The sequence below is a fragment of the Botrytis byssoidea genome (assembly GCF_014898295.1).
Source record: "Botrytis byssoidea strain MUCL 94 chromosome Unknown BBYS_003, whole genome shotgun sequence".
In the NCBI taxonomy this organism is placed as follows: Eukaryota; Fungi; Ascomycota; class Leotiomycetes; order Helotiales; family Sclerotiniaceae; genus Botrytis; species Botrytis byssoidea.
In genome coordinates, this window is record NW_024065844.1 from 269347 (window position 1) to 290531 (window position 21185).

A 21185-nucleotide genomic window follows, 5' to 3' on the forward strand; every position below is an offset into this window, starting at 1 on the left:
TTCACAAGCGCCACTCTTCTTTTTCCTCATCCATGTCCTAATATCTAACTACCTCATCGTGTTCAGCCAATACCCCTCCAAGCTCACTTGCTTTCTTGCCCCCACTACTACCTAAACTCTTTCTCTCATCTGAATCTACTGTACCGATTCTTTCTGCCTCAAAATATCTAGCTGGTCTCTTTCTACTAATTGCATCTGCATCCTTGAATACCAATATACTTCCATTCTCTCTGAATAATCTATCAATATCCTCCAATGTTCTATCACTCGTTTCGGGATAGAAAAAGTAAACAATCGGTACGAATGACGCATTGAAGATCGTCCATATGATGTAGAATTTCCATCTTAAAGACTCAATTCCAATGGGTGTAATTTCTACCACCATGAAGTTGAAGATCCAATTGGTGGCAGTACCAAGTGCAGCACCTTTAGTACGCATGGCGAGAGAATTGATCTCGGTAGGATAGAGCCAGGGAACACCTTGCCAACCGAAACCGAAGAAGAGGTAATAGACGAAGAAAAATGCGACAGAGGCAGAAGCGACTTCTTTTTGATGAGCATAGCCTTCTAATTCGTTGAAGCGGAGTAGAACGGTAATGAGCAGATAACAGACAGCTTGACCAGCAGCTGCATAAATCATGAGATTTCTTCTTCCCCATCGCTCTACATTCGGGATGGCGAGCAGCGAAGCGGCAAGGTAAGATACACTATTGCAAGCGGCGAGAAGTCTTGCAAGTGTGTTTGAGAGACCGACGGAGGAGATCAAGACGGTGGGGAGATAGTAGGATGTTACGTTGATACCACTAAGTTGTTGCATGGCTTGAGTTCCACAACCTAGGACGAGACGACGTATAGTAGAGGTTCCAGCCTCTCCAGTTCGACCACGGAGGAGATCAAACCAAGAGACACCATGCGCTTCTTCGTATTCAACAGCGTAGATGATATCATTCACATCGCTGCTTACACGATCGTCTTTAATATCGAGATCTTCAAGATCAGCAATGATTTGACGACCTTCATCGATCTTTCCGTGGGCGATTAACCAACGAGGAGACTCGGGAAGCCAAGGGACAGTGGCATATATGATTATGATGAAGATCAATTGGAAGGCGAGTGGGAATCTCCAAGTGACTGGGCCTGAAAGGAAAGAAAATCCATATGTAACCCAGTTACTAAGAGAGAAACCAGCGATGTTGAGAATCATTTCGATGACGACAAGTTTACCTCGAAGACTAGCTTTTGAGGTTTCGGATTGCCAAACGGGTGCCGTGGATGTATTCATACCATTACCGATACCAGCTATGATTCTTCCCGTGATCATCGTGGGGACATCGTAGGCTGCGATTTGGAGAATAGCGCCAATGATCATAATAGTTGTTCCCCATAGAATGGTCTTTTTACGACCGAGTCGTTCACCGAAGGCGACGGCTGCGATGGCTCCTACGAAACAACCAATATCGTAGAGAGCAGTAATCGTTCCAACTAAAGCGGTTTTGCCATTGAGGTTGAGAGTGTTGAGGAAATCTTCAGTGACGATAACACCACCTGGACTCGGTTAGGAAAGATTATAATGAAGGTAAAAGATAGACATAGTACATACCGAAAACACCTTGATCATAACCAAACAAAGTCATATCTGTTGCACAAGCAACCGTGACCCAGAATGTGAGCCATCCTCCCCTCATACCAAACCAAGGAGCCATATTGTTTGAGAAGAACCGTGCGAAGACTAGAGATTTACATGCAATACAGGAATAATTCAAACGCGGTAATACACAATATCATCTGATAATGAGAGAATGATTCAAAAAAATACTTATACCAACAAGGGGAATAATCAACCTTTATATAATTGACACCAACCAACAAACAATACAACATGTGTGGAGAGAGCGAATACCAATGACTCGCAGAGATCTGAGAGATTCAAGCAGGAACGTTAATCAGGAATCCAAGCAGGAACCAAGATCATCCCTCTCCCAACAACGTGACCAAGATTACACCCCATAATACTTGGTATGCACCCCCGGATTTACTATTCGGGCAGCGATTATCACGTCACTCTGTAGGTACAGCGAGATCCAACCTTATAATGCGGGAATACGGAGTGCCGAGTGGTCAAGCACAGTGCAACGCGTACAATAGGTGTTGGTTGTGCAGGCCCCAGCAAATCACCAAACATGGGGTATACCTTGGACGGTATGTCTTCGGATGTTATGGGGGTCATAGAAATTGGCCGTTCGGTGTATTTGTGGACCTCTCTCAGACTTCGAAGTTTGTTTCAGCATGGCCATCATAAGCAGGCTGCAGCTCACTTGGCCTATTTAAGCATTAGTGATGGAAGAAATGGAACAAATGGAAACTCTTTAATGGAGGCGAAAGTTTAAAAGCATGAATTGAGTGCAACTTTCGGATGGATTTATCCCTGCTTTTCATCCTCTGGGGTCCTGGGGATTGGTATTATGTCATCGAGCAGATGAAAAGTATATGCGGCGGGGTGAGGATGGAGATTCCAGAATTGGTATGATAGTTATCGTACAAAAGTATGTTGGGGTGCATTGTCGTCCCGTGTTTGACGGCTTCATTATTCGGCCTAATTTTGGGTTTGCAATGCGGCAACGCCTATAATAGATCTATGTTCATGTTGTATGATGAAATTGATAATGATAAACATGGAGTGTAGAGTATAGGAATTGTTGTATAATCTCAGGGGTAAATGAATGTATGAATGCATATCCTTCCTATTTGTGGACTGTACCGATAGTCGCGCGATAGAAGGAGGAAAGGAAGACGCGCGCGGCGAATATCGTTGTAATTGCGATTGAGCGTTGGTAAAAAGTCAAGTTATCTATCCAAATTTCGTGACTAATAAGAATCCAGATTACTAGGCACCCAGCCATCATCAACAAAATATTGTTCAGATTGTATCAATCACCTACATATAATACATCTGTCACGACTTTGTCCAACAATTCAATGGAAGTATCTCTCTCCATCAGAACCCGCCTCCCAAAATCTCATACTCGTTTGTTCAGCTATTCTCACACCCCATGCATTATCTAGTAACAAAGTGGGCGTGCAGACAAAGCTAATTTCACCCCTGCAAAAACAAAAGAGCCACACCCCATCATTTCATTCGACATTCCCATCCAAATCTTGACCCCGATTTGCTTCATTTCTCCAGTTGCTCGGCGATGATCTGATGTCCATCTTTTTCTCATCTCCAGCTGCCTTCAATGGGGAGGACGTATGTTGTGGATCAGCATCATTTCTCTTAGTCGGGGGCTGAAAGATATGACCCAACACTTTATCAACAAACTTCTTTAGTACTCTATTGCCTGATTGACTTGATAGACAGCGTAGATCGCTGTGTGAGAGGGATCAGCGCAAATAACGTCCAGTGGATGAGTTGTCTTCTTCTTTGATAGCTCGAAACATGGGAAGGGATGTTTTAAATTTGTGTGATGTTCCTAGGTAGAATTAGATCTCCAAGATAGCTTCTCATCAGGGATCAGGAATTCTTGACATTCAATCATAAGATATCTGATCATCATATTCTACCGCAGAATTGGCTTTTTTCGTGTTTTTGAAAGTGATACTCGGCCTCGATATCAGAATTTGCTGTTATGCCAAGGTTTTCACTGTTCATATTGAGGCGCTCAACTGATTGTATTCATCAACGTGTTCAGATTGACACGGACGTTAAACGAAGCATAAGAAAGAGGGTACAGTGACAAAGGAGTGATTAACATTTAAATAAAAGAAAAAGCAAGATCATAAGATTCTAATCTCCTATTTCCTCCTCTGGAATAATTCCAAAATCTCCTCGTTTCCCATTGCAGCTGCAATGTCTAACGCCGTTCTCCCCTTCGAGTCTTCATCTAGCACCTCACATCCATACTTCTTTGCTAACGCTTCAAACAAATCTGCTCTTGCTTTTTTTCGTTCTTCGCGATATTCTGGAAGTGCATGCCTGACAGGTTTGTTTGCCGCCAAAAAATGTAGAGCCCCTTGTCCTTCGTTGTTTGTAGCCTTGAAGTCCGCACCATGCTCTTCATACCACGGTAAATGAAATTGGCCCCCTCCACCAGCTATATATACCAGTAAAGATGTCATGCCCGCATCATTCCGCGCGTCGATAAACCCCCCTAAAGAGAGAAATTGTTCCATGACTCGGAAAGAATCGTCCGGCTTGTTGTAAGGACGTCTGCGGGCTAGATGGTGTAACGCAGTATTGAATTCGGGATCTGGCTCCAGAAGATCAGCGCCTCCGTCGTTTACGAAGATGTCGACCATATCAGTGAGTGATGTAGGCATAGAATCAGATGATAAAACACGATGGAGGGGAGAATACCCCGCATTATCTTTTTGGGTAAAGAGAGAGCGAACACCTGGAATGGAAAGAAATAATGGTGCTGTTTCGGAGGTCCATCTGGAGAGTAGATAAAAGATTATGTGAAGCCCTTTATTATCAACTGCCAGGTAGTTGAGAGAGGGGCGATGGGTTGCCGAGCTTACTAGGTGTAAATAGGGCGGTACGTATGGTGGTTGTGACTTTTCGAGTTTAGAAGGTAAAACATGTGGGTGTAGACCTTCCCTCTTAGTAGAGTTAGAAATAGCACATAAGAGAGCTGTTCGACCATATTTATCCCTAGTATTCATATCTATTCCTGGCCTTTCAAAAAGTGGCCGGAGGGTTTTGGACGTGGCATTTGCGAAAAGATAGTGTAAAATGCTTTCCCCCTCTTCGACAGCCAAATCAACTCTAGCACCATGATCCAGCAGAAATTGTATCATCTCTGCAGCTATAGAAGAAGAATATGCTTTAGGACCCTTTGGAAATGCTGCCACTATGATTGGATATTTCCTAGCTACATTGACTGTCGCATACTGAGATCGGTAACTAGAGTCTGTTGAGTTGTCCGGCATGTTAGGATCAACTCCGTTTTGGAGGTACAGCTGAAGAGTTCTCACATCTCCGGGCTCTATGGCTGATATGAGAACGCTTTTTGTTCCTCTATTAACGTCTGCCCCGTATTTTAGTAATATTCTAATGGTCTCTTCATCGCAAGCGGCCTTATTGAGAGCTGTGAGACCTTCCGGATTCACTTTGTTGGGATCAGCTCCCAGTTTAAGGAGCGCCTCACAACATTGAGTGCTGAAGAGATTTCTCCTTGATGCTGAACCGTTTCCAGTGTAAGTACTTGCAATTTCTAGGGGAGTACGGCCCTTCGAATCCAAGATATCTAATTTGGCACCTAGAAGTATCTTAGTATTTCCAATCAAGACTTTTCCATACTTTTAGTTGATGAGATGAAAATATGCATCGAAGTAAAGTGCTCATTCCAAGAGTATGACACGAACTCCGATTCTCTATCCCTGGCCCCTTTTTCCAAAGATGATACCAGGGTTCTGAGGTGAATCAAAAAGGAAGCTTACCGTGTTCACCCAAGTATTGAATAGCCTCAACTTGCCACCAGAATTCTCCTTTCGCTAAGACATGAAGTGCTGTTTTTACTTGAATTAATTCTTCAGTCATTTCAACATCACTTCTTTTTCCTTTCACATGATGATACGCGTTTACATTCACTTGACCTTCTTCAATTAGAAGTTTGACCATATCCATGTTCCAGACCGGCCGCTCACAGGCGACTTGTAATAGTGGTCGAATAATGCTCCAACCATTGACAAAAGTGTCGGCAATATTACCGGTATAGTGCGGGTCATCGAAGAGTTTTGCCTTGAAAGTTATTAGTCTTCGAAACATCATGTTCTAATCATTTTCTCTATTGGATAATGTGACAAGTAGACTCGAGGTAAACTTTGGTAAAAGAAGTTGAAACAATAGTCTGGGAGGTAAGGTATGAAAAGAGGACCATCAAAAATCGAACCAAGGAGATTTGAACACAACAGTCTATGGAAATGAGTGAATATGGATATAGAAAATAGCCTTGAATGGATAGTAGCACTTATTTTGCCATACAATTCCAAGCATTCGGTATCCGAGAGCTTCACATTGTTCCCCGATGTCAAACTGACAACCAAGCAGAGGAATTGGGAGGAAATTAAATCAAGGATGAAAGCTCCCATCTTCGAAATAAATAAAGAGGAATAGGGGCAATAGTCAATGAAATAAGTATCTGTACACTGGAAATTATCTTGCTCATGAATTCTGTTAGTCCATAGTGCGCGAATTGAGTGATTAGCGGTCCCAGATTGCTCATCCACGCAGGGTTATTCGCTCGTGTAAAGTCAATGTCTCTCAGGACCAGCTGTTTCATCGTTGCTTCATCTAATTCACAGACCTTGCATTTTATGAAGTCTATATCTTCGTGGCTGCAATCATCTAGTGCTTTTTCAATAGTTATAATTTGTGCCATGAGTCGATTCTCGGCAAAAATCTTACTTCTTAAAGACTCTTCGCCCCTAATGGCATATACTAGCTCCGCGCATTTTGCATCGAGTGCCGGAATAAAAGCACTTTCAGTATTCGCTCCAGCTTTTATAAGCATTTGCGCAATGATACCAATACGGCACGTAATATGTTGTGTTGCCTTATCCAGTTTAGATTCAGACCCCATGGTCCTGGAATGGCTTGAGAGAACTCTGAAAGGATCCTGAATGTTGGGTTCAGTGAGCTCTCCCTTTTGTAGTAATTTCCATATCCTATCTTCATCGAGGAACATGGTGCATGCCGTTAGCGGAGTTATGCCCGACGTTTCTTGCCTGGTCTTCCTTTCGATGTCAGCACCAGTTGAGATTAAAATACTAACGGATTCAGGTCTACCTGATATACAGGCGAAGTGAAGAGGTGTCATGCTATCAGAGTCTTGGGCGTTGATATCTATGGTAGAACCAGTTCTTTGAGCATAGTTGAGCAACATTGATAAAACACCACACTACCGTCCGCGAGCAGCGCAATGAAACGGCGTGCGCCGATTGAAAGACTGGGCATTCAATTCGGCGCCAGCCATTATCAGAACAAAGACTGAATATTCGGAAGTAGCACATGCATAGTGAAGAGGCGTATACCCATCTACATCATTCGCATTTACGTCGAATTTAGGGCATAGCCGACAAATGACTGATACAAAAGTTCGTTTGCCGTCTATACTCAGAACATTGTAGGGGTTACCATGGAAGGTTCCCATAATATGTGCCGCAGTCTGTTGTCGATGGTTTTTTGCATCTACTGAGACCCCTTTCTCATGCAGGTATTCAATCAAGGCGATGTCCCTTGGATCTCCGTTGAAACGTGCTGCTACTTCATGGAACAAAGTGTTTCCATTCGTGCTATCGATCCAGTTGAGATCTGCTCCGTGGTTCACGAGTAGCTTAAGAAGCCCAACAGAGTTGCGAGAGTGACAATCCAAATGCAACACTGTTTTGCCCTACCAGGTTCTAGCAGAGATAGAAGCCTTCTTCGGATGACTGAAAAGCACTTCTACCATCTCCAGATCTTTATCTTGACATTCAGCAATGGATTTGAGTAGGACTGACCTCCCTTTGCAGTCACGTTTTTCTAGATTCATACCAGTGTCGATTAAAGTGCTTATCAGCCCTGAATCTACAGACCGATACACATTGTGCAAACATGTTTCGCCAAGATTGTTTTGGATATTGGTATCAGGTGAAAGGCTCAAAATAGCTGGGATCAGATCACCTGATTGGATTAATGAAGATCTGCAAACACGATGCAGGGTTGTATCTCCGTTGATATCTTGAACATTGATATCAGCACCATGATTGACAAGCAATTCAATGAGCTCGGCTGGCTTATGTCTGTTGTCCACCACACTAGCATCACATTAGTCCCGGATAAAATATGAATAAGCTCTCAATTATGAGTGTTTTCATATAAAAAATCTCGAAATCCAAAATCTTTGGATTGGATAACAAATCCCGGGCCGAGATGATGGAACAAAATTCATTCTGTTAATACTGAACAGTAGATTCAAGCTAAAATCATGACCCAGATCAGAAGTAAGGAAAAGAGAATATTTCGTGCTTACCAATGTAACGAAGTTACTCCGTCCGAGATTCGAGCTTGATTAGGGTTTGCTCCGAAGGCCAAAAGTTGTGTGGCAAGGTTAGTCGACGAGAGCTCTTCGCAAGCTCGGTGAAGTAAAGTATCGTCATTATAGTTCTTGGTGCACTATGATAGAGTAAATAAATGCCTGTAATTAACTACAGCGAAGATCAAGTTTCATCGCATGTCAAGAAGTGAATAGGGATTTTGGGAGGATAAAAGAAAATGAATTGAAAGGTGTAACGAAGAAGGAATTATCAAAGAACTGTTTCTGCCTACTGGATCAGCACCAGCTGAGAGCAAAAGTTCCAGAGCAATTTGAAAATATCTATGAATTTTGGGTGAAACTGTGAGTAGCAGCGGAGTGTCGCCGTTGCTATCTCGGGCTTCAAGATCAGCACCTGCCAACAAAAGCATATCTAAGATCTCCTTCGCAGCAGCTCGATTATGTTGGTTGATCGTAGTCATAGCAATATTATGGAGTGGCGTTCTATCTCCCGGTGCTGGTGAATTTATACTATTGTTGGTATCAACTTGGTTGATAAGTGTAAGTACTTAGTTCTATGATGGTTGTATTGTTCTTGATCATTATTATCTATGGGAAGCTAGTACTTGATATAGGGAAGCGCTAGCGCGACGCTAGCTAATACAGTACCCTCTTTGATCACATGATCGATGTCCCGACAACTATACATGGTGGGACGCGCTGAGCCAAGATCCGTCAAGTGATCACTACCTAGACTTGTGATCCCTCCTTTCTCGATTATTACCTTTACAGATATTGGTTCAAGGGAACTCACCGCTACCATTAAGGCAGCCTGGCCTCTTGTAAAGCCCATGCCACTATACTCTATGGGAGCTTTTGCGTTGGGAGAAACACCTGTTTTTTCTAAGAGAGTGGTAACTAAAATATGATGTCCACGATGAGCTGCTCGTAGTAAAGCCTCTTCAAGTTCTTTTGTCTCGCAATACGGAATCATCTCAATTATTGTTTCAACATGACCGGCATCACTGGCGAACATTAGTGGGTGTTATATGGCCTTAGGTGCTGTATTTCCACAACGTCTTGACGTATCCGTCCGAGTCGTAAAGGGGGACACACCGGTGGGAGGTCAGTAAAAGAAGAAAAGACAAAATGTGAAGGCCAAAGTGCCCAATAATCGGGACTGAAAGGTAAGATAGGGATGTTTGCAATCTTCAAGAAGCTCTAGTAATCACAACTTGATATACAGGAGCTATTCGACATCACAAACGACATCAAGGACTAAAATGCTTCCACTTTCGAAGCATAGTCCATGTTTTTGGGTAACATGTTTAGAAAAGTTAACATACCAGCGCCAAGCAGGAGCTTAACCACTCCTGCATGGTTACTTGAGGCTGCGACATGGATAGGCTTCGGTCCATCGTGTCCGCCGATATTTGGATTAGCGCCAACATCTAGCAATCTACTTACAATTTCGGTATGACCTCCTTTAGCCGCCCAAAACAAAGGAGTGTTTCCAGTACCATCTCGTATCTCAACATCTGCGCCATTTTTCAACAGTCTCTGTGACCAACGGCCTAGCCCGAAACTAGAAGCTATATGAATATGGGAGGTCATTCCTTATGTTGGAGCTTGACCAGGACTAAATTGAAGCCAGTAACGTAACGCATCGGGGGAGTTTCTCAACTTGTCGGCCAACCATGACCAAGCTTGAAATGCCTGGCTATTAAGATACAGAACTCTTCCAGTGTCTCATAGAAATTTGTATCTTCATAGTCGTACGCTTTGGCATGATAAGTCCAGTTCTTTGCAGCATACTCAACAAGCGGATATTGTACGAACAATCGAGCAAAGTCAAATCTTTGTCGCATGGATTGTTCCACGTTACCTGCACCATTTTTCGCATTACCTGGCATCGGGTATGAGTAAAATGCCCCCCCTTGAAGTTTGCTGATACATAAAAGCGCAATCTCGCGGTGGGCAATTTTCGGATCGATGACAGGGAATTGAGGAACGTTTGACAATTTACGTATAGTTCGGTCTGCATCCAAAAGAAATTCTGTAAAAGAGTAGTGCAAAATTTGCACAACCCCATCTTCCATGATCTCGAGAAGTGGGCCAAAACCAAACCTGACAATGTCTTTACTGTCTCTGTCACTTTTGGAAAGGTGATGATTGTCTTCAATAGCCTTGACAATTTCTATCAGGCGCATGGGTCGTGCCGACTGAGTAACTAGTTGTAAAATGATGATTTGTGTATCCTGATGGATGTTTGTAAGTGAAGCATGATCGATAAGTGCCCTGTTATACATCTCTTCAAGACCAACGGGCAATTTAACTATCATCTCTCGTATGAAAACCTCATTTTGTTCTTTTTTCTTGATGGATTGACTGATTTGATCAAGCATAAGGCGAGCATACAAGAAAAGGCCTTCAGATCGCTCACATACAGTGCTCTGAATAAAACTTTGCATGTTCTCGCTGATGCCGTCCTCAGCAAATTGCTTTACGCGCTGACGAACAAAAACAGATATATCACGTTTCACAAGTTCCTCCTTGAGACTGACGTGAATAACTTGGGGATCTTTAAATGCCCGCTGGAGATATTGTTTTGGTCGACTGGTCAATAGAACTTTGACTTGAGCGGGCCTAAATGATCCCAATGCGTTAAGCTGAGAGAGGAATTTCTCGTCCATATTCATCTCATCTAATGCATCAGCGATACAATACACTCGTTTGAGCATTCTCAGACCAGTCAAAAGATGTTTCCACAAATGTGCTGTAGTAATACTTTCTAGGCTCTGTCCATTTGTCACATGCTCAAACAGGTTCAATTGCAAGGCTTCGCTGAAGGGCAAAAGCTGGCACATCCAATCTCGCAAAAGACCACGAGAAGTGCGATTTGTTTCAATAATTTGCCTGAAGAAAAAGAAGAGAACAGGAACGGATTCGTTGGCCGAAAGCGATTGAACCATGGAGGCTGCAAGGACACTCTTGCCCGCACCCGGAACTGCCTTGATCCAAATAGACCCATGGTCAGCAGATGAATGCCATTGCTCAAATTGTGAAGTCTCTTGAATCCATTCCCCTGTATTGCGAGCTTTAGATGAAGCATGGCGATTGAATTCGCTGGATGATGCTAGGTAATCTGTGGGGTTCAGCCATTCCCTGATCTTCTCGAGATCTGGTTTTTCATCCACAAGCATTTGTTTGATAACGTCTTCGGATTCAACCATTTCGAAATCATCAGAACTCATATCGGACATCATGATGATGAAAAAAAAACCTGTGTTTTTTGATCGTTGATTGATAGAAATGAATCGTGAATGATTCCGTGAGGATGAAGATGGTGGGGATTCTTATTTAGGCAACAGCAACATGCATCTCCATCCGTGGCACAGCGATAAGCGAGATGGCATACGTGTACGCGCGGACGAGTATACCTTCTGTTTGAATGTCTGCGATGAATGTTTATCATTAAGGATAAAATATTCAACTTTTGGAATAACAAATAAGCTGAGATTGATTTTTCTCGGTTCTGAATAGTTTCGTACTCGAATAAAATGTGGAGCACTTGATGGGCAAGATATTAGACATCAATTCTGAGACACCCCTTTCGCTTATATGAATAAGCAGGAATGAGAGGATGTGAAGGTCTACTTCAATAGAAATATAACTGAGGCTATTGCTATAGACGTGATCGGCTGAACTCAATCCAAAAGAAACCAAGCCCAATCTCATCAAAGGGGTTGGGAGTCGAACAACATGATCACAATTCAATTATTGCAAGACTCAAAGGAAAGTACAACCGCCTTATTTATCGTGGCTGGAAGTCTTTAGACTACCCTTCTGGCAATTTTCAAAAACATACGTGTATGTCAGGGCTCCGTACCGAACATTATGATAGCATTTTACCAGGACGAATCGACGCTCCAAAGAAACTTAATCTTCAACAGAAGATAGGATCGAACTCTGCGAGACGGCTGCTTTCTTGATTTCATATCCTCTTTTCATATAATTTGGATTGCGGTTACGTCTCTTGGAGATGACATGCGCAAACGTATCGGGACTGCTCCGAAAAGTACTCCAAAGCATCTTCGATCATATCAATTCACAACACATTAGAAACACTCAAATACATATCAGAATTCCGCTGCAGATCTTCAAATTCAACTTTGACTGTCATAGGTAATCACATTGTGTTTCGAAGACGGTGGCAAATTATTCCCACAAGGTTGTCCTAAGTAGCATGGTCAGGATTTTTGTTCTCATTTGTATACTATCCGCTAATGGAGCAGTCCCAACGAGATTTCTTTGTAGACACACGGAACACTTTTTGTTATAGAGGCAACTATGTAGTATCTTTAGCACAACAGTCCGATCGACCCTACGACCTACCTCTACGAGTGCCAAAACTACCAAGCAACTATATGAGAATGATCTTCCAAGCCTCAACAAACACCGAGCAATTTGCGCATGTACGAAGTAAGATAAGCCAGAAGGTGTGCCACGGAATCTTTCATCAATGTAACAGGCACAGAGGATAGTAATCCTACATTCTGCAAATTACAGTCAGCCGATCGCCAGAGATGGCATTCAATCCTTGCGCAGAATCCATGTGCAATCTGCAAAGCTATCCGAGACGAAGTATATGGAGGCCGTACAGTGATGGTAAAATCGCGAGTGTGGATTGAACAAGAGAAGTATTCGATATTGATTCAAGGGACAACTTGGCTGAGAACAGTTGATTACTCCAGATAAATAAAATGAGGTAGATTTAGAGTCTCGAAGGATAGGCAGATAGAACAAAGTAAAAGGACACAAGGACAATCGACAAATCGTATTTATGGATTTAGCATCCCACGGAATAGATTCTACATATTTATGAGCGATAGATCTTTACAAGTTGGAGTTGATATGGAGAAATAAATGAATTCTGGACTGGCAGATGTTTAGGAAGACATGAGAACGAATCTACTGAAGTTCTAGGGCAGCATAGCCTTGACGCCACAAGATAAATTTGAACAGAGACTCATCTCACACTTAAGACCCTTAATTTTAAAGAGAGAATCTTCAAGTATCTCATTTAAAAGTTTGCGTGAATTTCTGAACATGGTCTACCTCTCCCAAACATCACCACATAGCTGATGTAGGATACTTACAAGTATAGAACCACCAAAATTCGGATTACACAAGTTATTTACAGCATGTTAGGTGGACATAAGACACCTTATTGCTATTTGACGGTCTCATTCATAATGCTATCATAACTTGGAGAATCATTCAGTCTTGCTATAGGAATGCATCTCGATACCAGTGCGGTCTTCAAGACTACTACAGGGGACAGGAGATAGGAGACGACATGGAAATTCTTGCAAACTCTTCGGCATGTGTAACGATCACTGTTGGAGAATCATAGTATGTCTTCGCATGTTAACTTATGACGTATACAAAGTCCATGTCTCAGAAAGTCCATACAAGAACACACATCCAGTCTCATACTTTATCTAGCGGTCTCTGTTTCGGAGAATGCAATGATGGTACGTAACAGAATTCTCAATGGGCCCGACTGTAGTCAAACGATGAATCTAGTTCAGAACATTCAACCGCTTCCCAATATCAAATAACTCGGAATAACGTAATCTATGGACTCGATGGTGGTCTCTAGCTACAACTCTAAAGTGGCCTGCGATCGAGCCTATGGAAAAAACTACATGATAGCCTTTTTTTTCTCGGTAGCAAATTAGACTGTGACACTAGACTTGGGCGGACCCAAAGTTGCGAGACCTCGGCGTCGCCACCTTATTATCACTACTTCGCCGATAGAATTTACCTATTTGCCAAGCAAAAATGTATGATTTTCCGGGCTATTATATCCGATTCAACGCAGCTAGATAAGTGGTTCCCTTCTCTCGTCCCGCCCGAGTACACGGATAGATCATAGGACGAAAGATCACCACTCTATCCCGGGATAAATTACTGAATTTTCAAATGATTCAAATCCATCGAACCTCTATATTAGCGTCCCACAACAATTACATTCAGTTTAGAGGGGACTCATTGTCTTTTCTAGTACCATTCTTATTGATTTCTTCCATTATCGAAGCTATTCTATCTTCATCCTTCCGGTATGTTTACCATACTAGCGCAATGCAAACGGCACGTCATGTGTCAATCAATGATGTACCAGCCGCACTTGGAAAAATTATAAGCTAACGTCCTATTAGACAATTCGGAGGAAGCTAAACGACTTGAAATCTGAAACAATCAAAACTGATACACCTTTCTGGGAATTTCCCGCCGAGAAAGTAAGCATATGATCTAGGCCATCTCATTGAGGGAAGAGCTGTTCGAAAAGGGGGTTTCAACGCAATTGCCGAATCACTTGAAATATCACAGAAGTGGAAAATTGAAACTCCGCATTATTCAGCAAAAAAATGAGAGAAGACGTTGGAAGTCATTTTTAAAAATTCATGCTAATTGAAAGAGCTACGGTGCGGTGCGTTGCGTTGCGTGAGAAGCTGCCTAGAATGGTGATCAATATTTGTTTCTATCTATACCTAGGTAGTAACGGAAGTACGGAACTGCAACTCAGTCAAGCAAGTTCCGCTCTTCCTCAGACTGTGATAAAAGTGCGATTATGAACTACGTCACTCTACTTTGAAAATTTATCACATTCTGTTTGTGCGTTCAAGTTTGGGAAAAAGAGGCGACGGCAGAACGGACAGCGTGGCCTGAACCACAACGGGCACTGCACATTTTTTCAAAGAGAATGCTGGATTCAAATAATATGATAGATTAACACAATGATTAGTTCTCAATAAAACCTCTTCTTCAAGCATTAGAGCAAGATAATGGTGTGAGGGATGTTGGTAGTAAAGACTAGTTGGGTGCATCACCGCATCCACCCTAGGCAGGTATATACACAAAACCGAATAGCATCTCAACGGTGATCGGAACCACGTTGAGCATCTCGTATGATGGCAGAGAAAGCTAAACACTCTCAACACTGTCCTGATATTATAGGTCCGAGCCTAGATTGAAAACGGATAGGGCATCGTAGATAGTGTAGGCAATAGTATTTCCCGTATTTCGTATACGGGCTAGTTTAGTGGTGCGTATCGATTTTTTTCGAAATATATACATACATAATATTGAATTCAATACCATTGAAGATATTTAATATTATTTAAACTTTTGATATTATTAGCAATATACTAAAGTATTGGAATCAATGTAAAATATACATTCCTATTTATATTAGATAATAAAATTCTATTCCTTATTCCAAATCGAGTTAAGATCCCTTATTTCTAATCTAATTTGATATAGAATGAATAATTTATATTAGATTCTAGTATTTCAGTATATTACTAGTATTCTTTAGATATATAAATATATACAAAAATGGTATAACCTCCTTTCTAAACATACTAGCTACAATATCAATATGTTAATACACGCCACAGTTTTACTGTAGTATACTATTGCCTACACTGATCGTAGATCCAAGGTGCAACTAAGCTAGTCTGTTTTCGGTTTCTCAACATGTATACTTCTTCACGAGATACTAGTCGGTCTCTCTTCTGGCACTCAGTCTTTAGTTAAAGTTCCAAGGAGAAAAAAGTTATGATACTAGTTAAATGTGTGGCACAGCTTCTCTACTATTGAAGCTCCAAGATGCTGGCAAAGTAGCATTCAATAACATAACTTTAGAGCGAGACTAGGTGAAGCATTATCTTCTCGTTGCGCATCGGATCACTCCTTGAGTCAAGGTTCTATGAAGAAACTGCTGGAGAAGAAAAGAAGATAGGGTGTCATGCAAATAGCGTATAAGCAAATGAATTCATGAAATAGAAATCCTATTCAAATTCGAAGGATAATACCAATTCCCCAACTACTAACCAACACTTTCTGCACTGCACCGCGCTGCATAGCACATGCCGTGCCTAAGTATGAGATACCAACCTGCTCAAAATCTCATTACCTTGACTACCGTAGGTTTTCTGCAATACTCATATTTACTTCCCACACACAGGTATGGGAAAGAAGTGAAAACAAATTGTCAAGCTAAATGAACAACATAACAAATGAATCAAGGAACCAATCTTTAGACGATGTCAAAGTACAGGGCGTTCGTATACGTTATTAGAAAAACACACTGGTGCAAAACTACGATGTAAGATTCAATTGAAGACACCAGCGGACTTCGCCCTCTTTTTCCACCCATTTTCTGACCAAATCCAACAGTAAATACGAAGCTTATCATCATTATGTCTTTCCGCTTCAGCCTCGAGATACGGGAAATGAGTCTTCTGTCTAGATATATTGCTAGAGTAAGCTCTATCATGTGATGTGATGAGATGTGATACACTTACTGTGTCCTTATGACCCAATCCAAGACTCACCGCTCACGCAAGGTTGGTATACAGCGTAAGCAATGAAATGAAGGCCAATGTACCCTTGTATAGATTACTCTCCCTTGTGCACCTTAAAATCTTTATCACCCACTCCATGGAGCTTTTCCCCAGTTCGCTTTGTTGTTAAGCCTTATTGTCATATCGAAGGAGTTCAATCGTCACCTATGCGAATCAACTCAAATGAAAGTAAAGTATAAATCATGGAATTTATTATAAATTATTGTATCTTCAGACTTCTAACAGTTTTTGTTGTTTCTTTCTTGATCTTTTCTTTGTATCACATATCAAACTGTTCAACGACCCCTCGCTCTAGAACATTTCATATAACCGAGGGAAACAATACACACACGCGGCACATGAAAAATCCCTCTTCGCAGCGTGGCAATAAGATCCGACGAAACCCTGCCCCCACCAACCCGACCGACCGTTGGTAATTTAATCTCATGATCAGATTTCCTCATTATTTTTGCTCCGCTCTTGTCCGTGTTTAAGCTGCTTGACAGATTCTGGTGATTGAAGAAATGTGAGGTGTCATATTCGGGATACCCTGTCGTTCGGTTCATTGTCCGAGACCGTTCTGTAATCGGCAGGGTATGAATAGGGCATCATACCGACGTGGTTGGACTCCGAGGGCTGTGTTTGATTGAATCGCATTGTAATGTTAACCTATTCTCTGATCGGCGAATGTACATGGACTCAGTTTGTGGTTAATGCAATAGCGAGTCAGAATGTGATGTATCTCTAGAAACATCATTCGCCCACATAATTTTTCTACTGGAACGATCAATAGACTTGCATACACTACTTTGGACTGGAACGTCAATGCCCATCATCATTTCTCATTCTTATCTGGGACTCATCCGTGTGCACCCAAAAACATCCCAGTTCGCTAACCAAGCACTTGCTCGCCTGTTCCCTCCCGCAATTAATTCCCGCCCGCCATGGGGATATGTCAATGCAACGCCAGATAGCATGCTTCGCATGCTATCATACTATCTACTTATCAGATTCAATATCTCGCATCTTCATCTCCTGGCTCATACAATAGGATAAAACAAAATACCCGGTCCTTATCCAGTGCAAGTGGATAATATACTCGGTAAAAGCTGCTTCATATCTTCATCATCAGATGATGAAATTATTTACCAAAATATGCAAGTACATTCAAGTATGAGCATGGTATTCAGCTGGGAAGGTAATGTGCAGACCTGGAGCACGTATGCCGTTCAATCTTTATAAGGTTTTTGCTGCATACATAATGTCGACTCGTGCGGGAATATGACTCTTGAATTGGGCGCAACACTCGGTTCTAATTTGTTGAGAAACGTACTCCAAATGTTTTTCTGACGACGATAAAGTAAGATGGTGGATGAGGCGAATAGAAAATGATACAAGAAACGACTAGATTGCCCAAACTAAGTCATGAATGAAACCAGTATTGGGCGCACCGAGCGTGGAATTGATTTAAATGTATTCCAAATAATAGTTTGATTGTGCACTCCATGAATATTTGACCCCATAAAGTCCATGGATTTGAATCCATCCATACAGAACCAGACAGGTAGATTGACGCCCCTACTGACACTTCCTAGCCATGTATCATCGCCCGAAATGCATCATTTCAATTAAAGTAGCCGAAAGAGCCGAAAGGGATATCAATGTGACACAGGAGTTTGCAGAAACAAATAACACCTTCTGTAATATTCACGTTCCTTTGGGCTTTGGAAAATTGCTGAAGAGCACATGAACCGGTAGTGCTTACTATTTGGGATATTCGTACAGGTATCTATAGGAGTATGGTAGCATTGTGTATTGGTTTCGTAGGGCTTGTGCTGTGGGAACGAGGCACAAGAATTAGGCTGGTATATAGAAATGATGAAAGTACGGAGTTCCGAACCAACTAGGTATTCATGACGAATATCTATCTTCCTTGAAAGAAGGTTGGGTTGTTCCAAGTGAGAGTGTGTGTATGCGATAAATCGTTTCGGATAATTCTTGACCTGGATAATTATCGGACTGTTGACATTCGATTTAGATTGAGGTACTGGGTACTGTATGATACAACAAAAATATTTCAGCGGTGTGCAAAGCATTCCGTAGATTATTGTTTTGACCCCTCAATTCCTCGATTCATCAATTCATCGGACGAAATATTCCAATCAATCATGGCTTTTTGTACGTCAACGACAGGGAAAACCTTGGATTAATTCAATGTTAGCAGTAGACGATGCGTTAATCGCACATCCAATCTGGATAGAGAAATGAACAATTGAGAATTAAACCTTCCAAAAGGGGAAGACGTGAGCAAATTGCCTCATGAGAAAGTTGGGGGGTGGTTGTACGGAGTACAGAAATGATTGTTTAATCGAGGCAACACAATGCAATGGCAAGACTTGGTTGGATTAATCGTGGATATTAATATACAAGCAAACCCTTGAAAGAAACGATGGATTAGTTTGCTCGGCCCGCTGCAGGACGGTTTTCGCCTTTTTTTTCTGGACTACTCCATAGTATGGTCCAGGAGCAAATCTTGTCAATATATCGGCGATTAAGCCTATATAGGTATAAATGATAAGACTCGCTAGATCATTTCATATATTCCCTTGTTCTTAGCTCCCTTACCAAGTGCCACTCAGTTGGCAACTTATCAGCATGGTTCCCCCGGTATGTTCCTTGTCGATCTTTCAGAGACTTTTCTACGGACTACTTAGCTGAGTATAGTGTCAGATGTGGAGTGGAGGAGTATTTCATCTTTTTTTCTATCTCTGAACCTCTCATTGCTACCTTTATTCTGAATAGACGATTGGTGAAAGGTATGCGAGTAGAATCTGGCAGGTCTGATGCTGATTGTATCTAGCGACATTCCCCCTGGCAACATGAAAAGGTGTAGGAGTAGGGGTTTTTATTGATTTCTTTGCATATATAGATACATATAGGCGAAATTAGCTTTCGTTGAAGGGAACACATAATTGGAAGACGAGAAAAATGCAGCCAGTACAGGCAGGTAGGGTCAGCACGGCTCAATCTGACACTCTGCTTTGCGACCCATAGCAAAAACAAATGAATTTTTTAATTCGCTGCCTGCAACGCTACCATGATCCATGCAAATATGCAACGCGAGGGTGACCTCGTTCCGCGCCGCTTTCGCGGGCGGGAATGCACCATCTAGAAACAAGACTAACGGGTGCCCGCATGAACAGAAAGTAATGTGACCGTCAGATGTAGTTAGCGGTGAAGGGATCAAACCAATGATAGAAGATAGATGGAGGGTGGAGTCAGTAGAGTAAGAATCAAGAACGAACAAGAACGGAAAACGCTTTGATGGTCAATGCAAGATGTGTTGTTGATAGTGGGGTGCCGCGTGCGAGAGGCACAGGGTCAAAATGATAGATGTTTGGCTCGTTCGAAAATGACAATTAAGAATTGTAGCCTGATAGGTTACGTAGATACGACAGCTATTCATGTTTGCTCGTTATAATTGGGCAAGTAGAAAGGGAGAATAATGGATTCGTCAGATGTGGAATGAGGACCGGACAACTCGGCAAAATTCAAGGATTTTAGAGAGTTCATTGCTCGTGTCCCGAATGTATGGTCATCCTTGGATCTTAGGAGACTGATCCGGGGTTTGAGCCGATATTGTTGTTCATCGGTCTCGCGTAAAACTTGGCGTATTCATGTATGGAGTTAGTTTTCCTAACAATGCGTGGATGGAATGAATCTGCTTTGTTATGTGGCTTAGCCAAACAATTTTCCCGTCTGATGTTGGATTCTAAATGGATTAGTTCAAGTCTCGACTCTCTCACCTGAGTAAATCTCCGCATTAAATTCCCCAAACAAGTTATTGACGTCGGCATTGTCATGTTGTCATGCGTCATTACCACCAAAATAATAATTCTAGTCTTAATGCATTACATCTTTTGAGTTCGCCGACCTAGATGTCTTTAGTAATCGTTTGTTCGCAAATCAGTCTTTCAAATTGACAGAAATACCACTTTGAGCTGTCCCGGTGACCTTTTTTCGATGAGAAGGAATGTTTGAGAATTCGCTTAGAATATCTTTAAAACTGTCAAGGAACAAATAGAAGGTATGGAACAACACTCTTTTCCCCCTTTTCATCGTCAACAGCGGCTACTTACATATTTTCACGAAAACGTGATTTGGAAATTCCATGAACCAGGGGTTTGGGTGATCACATCTCGGGTCGTTCCATAGGTATGAAGCCGACCCGGGGCTGAAAGTATTGTACCACAAACAACGATGGAGCATATTCTTTAATTTATGTTACACGATGCTGATTCCCCCTACAAGACAATTAAGCTTACCATTTGAAATTTTGTCAATTGTTATTGAGGCTCCATATAAATAAAGAAGCGACACAATAAATCACTCAAATAGAACCATACATTGAAAGTTGATAATAATCACATTTTGATATTTGATAATGTATATATACGATGTATATAGAATTTCAAGCGATGTAACATCGATGATGAATCCAAAGCTTGTAGATGTATCAAATCCACTTTTACTCACAACAATGATTGTTCGAATTGACATTGAATATTGAACAGAGTATATTTTTAGTGTTCTAGTTTTTTCCACCCTTCTTTAGTAAGGTTGGCATTTTGTTGATCTCCGACTCTACCTACCTTCCGATGAAACCTCAACAATAGCCTGATTGAAATTTTTTAATTATTCCAACCATACAAATCTCGAATAATTTCGGACATGTTTCTTCTTTCCCTTCTTTGTC

General features: G+C 41.7%; 2 protein-coding genes across 2 annotated transcripts; both read right to left on the reverse strand.

Annotated features, from left to right (window-relative positions):
• Positions 1-37: 37 nt before the first annotated feature.
• Positions 38-1703, reverse strand: EAE97_001537 (uncharacterized protein; the record flags this gene model as incomplete). Its single annotated transcript, XM_038872048.1, has 2 exons — positions 38-1545; positions 1601-1703. The coding sequence occupies 2 exons, from the start codon at positions 1701-1703 to the stop codon at positions 38-40; spliced, it is 1611 nt and encodes a 536-aa protein (XP_038736606.1).
• A 2089-nt stretch (positions 1704-3792) lies between these two features.
• Positions 3793-11278, reverse strand: EAE97_001538 (uncharacterized protein; the record flags this gene model as incomplete). Its single annotated transcript, XM_038872049.1, has 10 exons — positions 3793-5258; positions 5440-5740; positions 6147-6861; positions 6904-7391; positions 7449-7797; positions 8013-8155; positions 8309-8562; positions 8685-9040; positions 9295-9607; positions 9712-11278. 10 exons carry the CDS (start codon positions 11276-11278, stop codon positions 3793-3795), a joined length of 5952 nt encoding a protein of 1983 aa, XP_038736607.1.
• Between the last annotated feature and the right edge of the window lie 9907 nt (positions 11279-21185).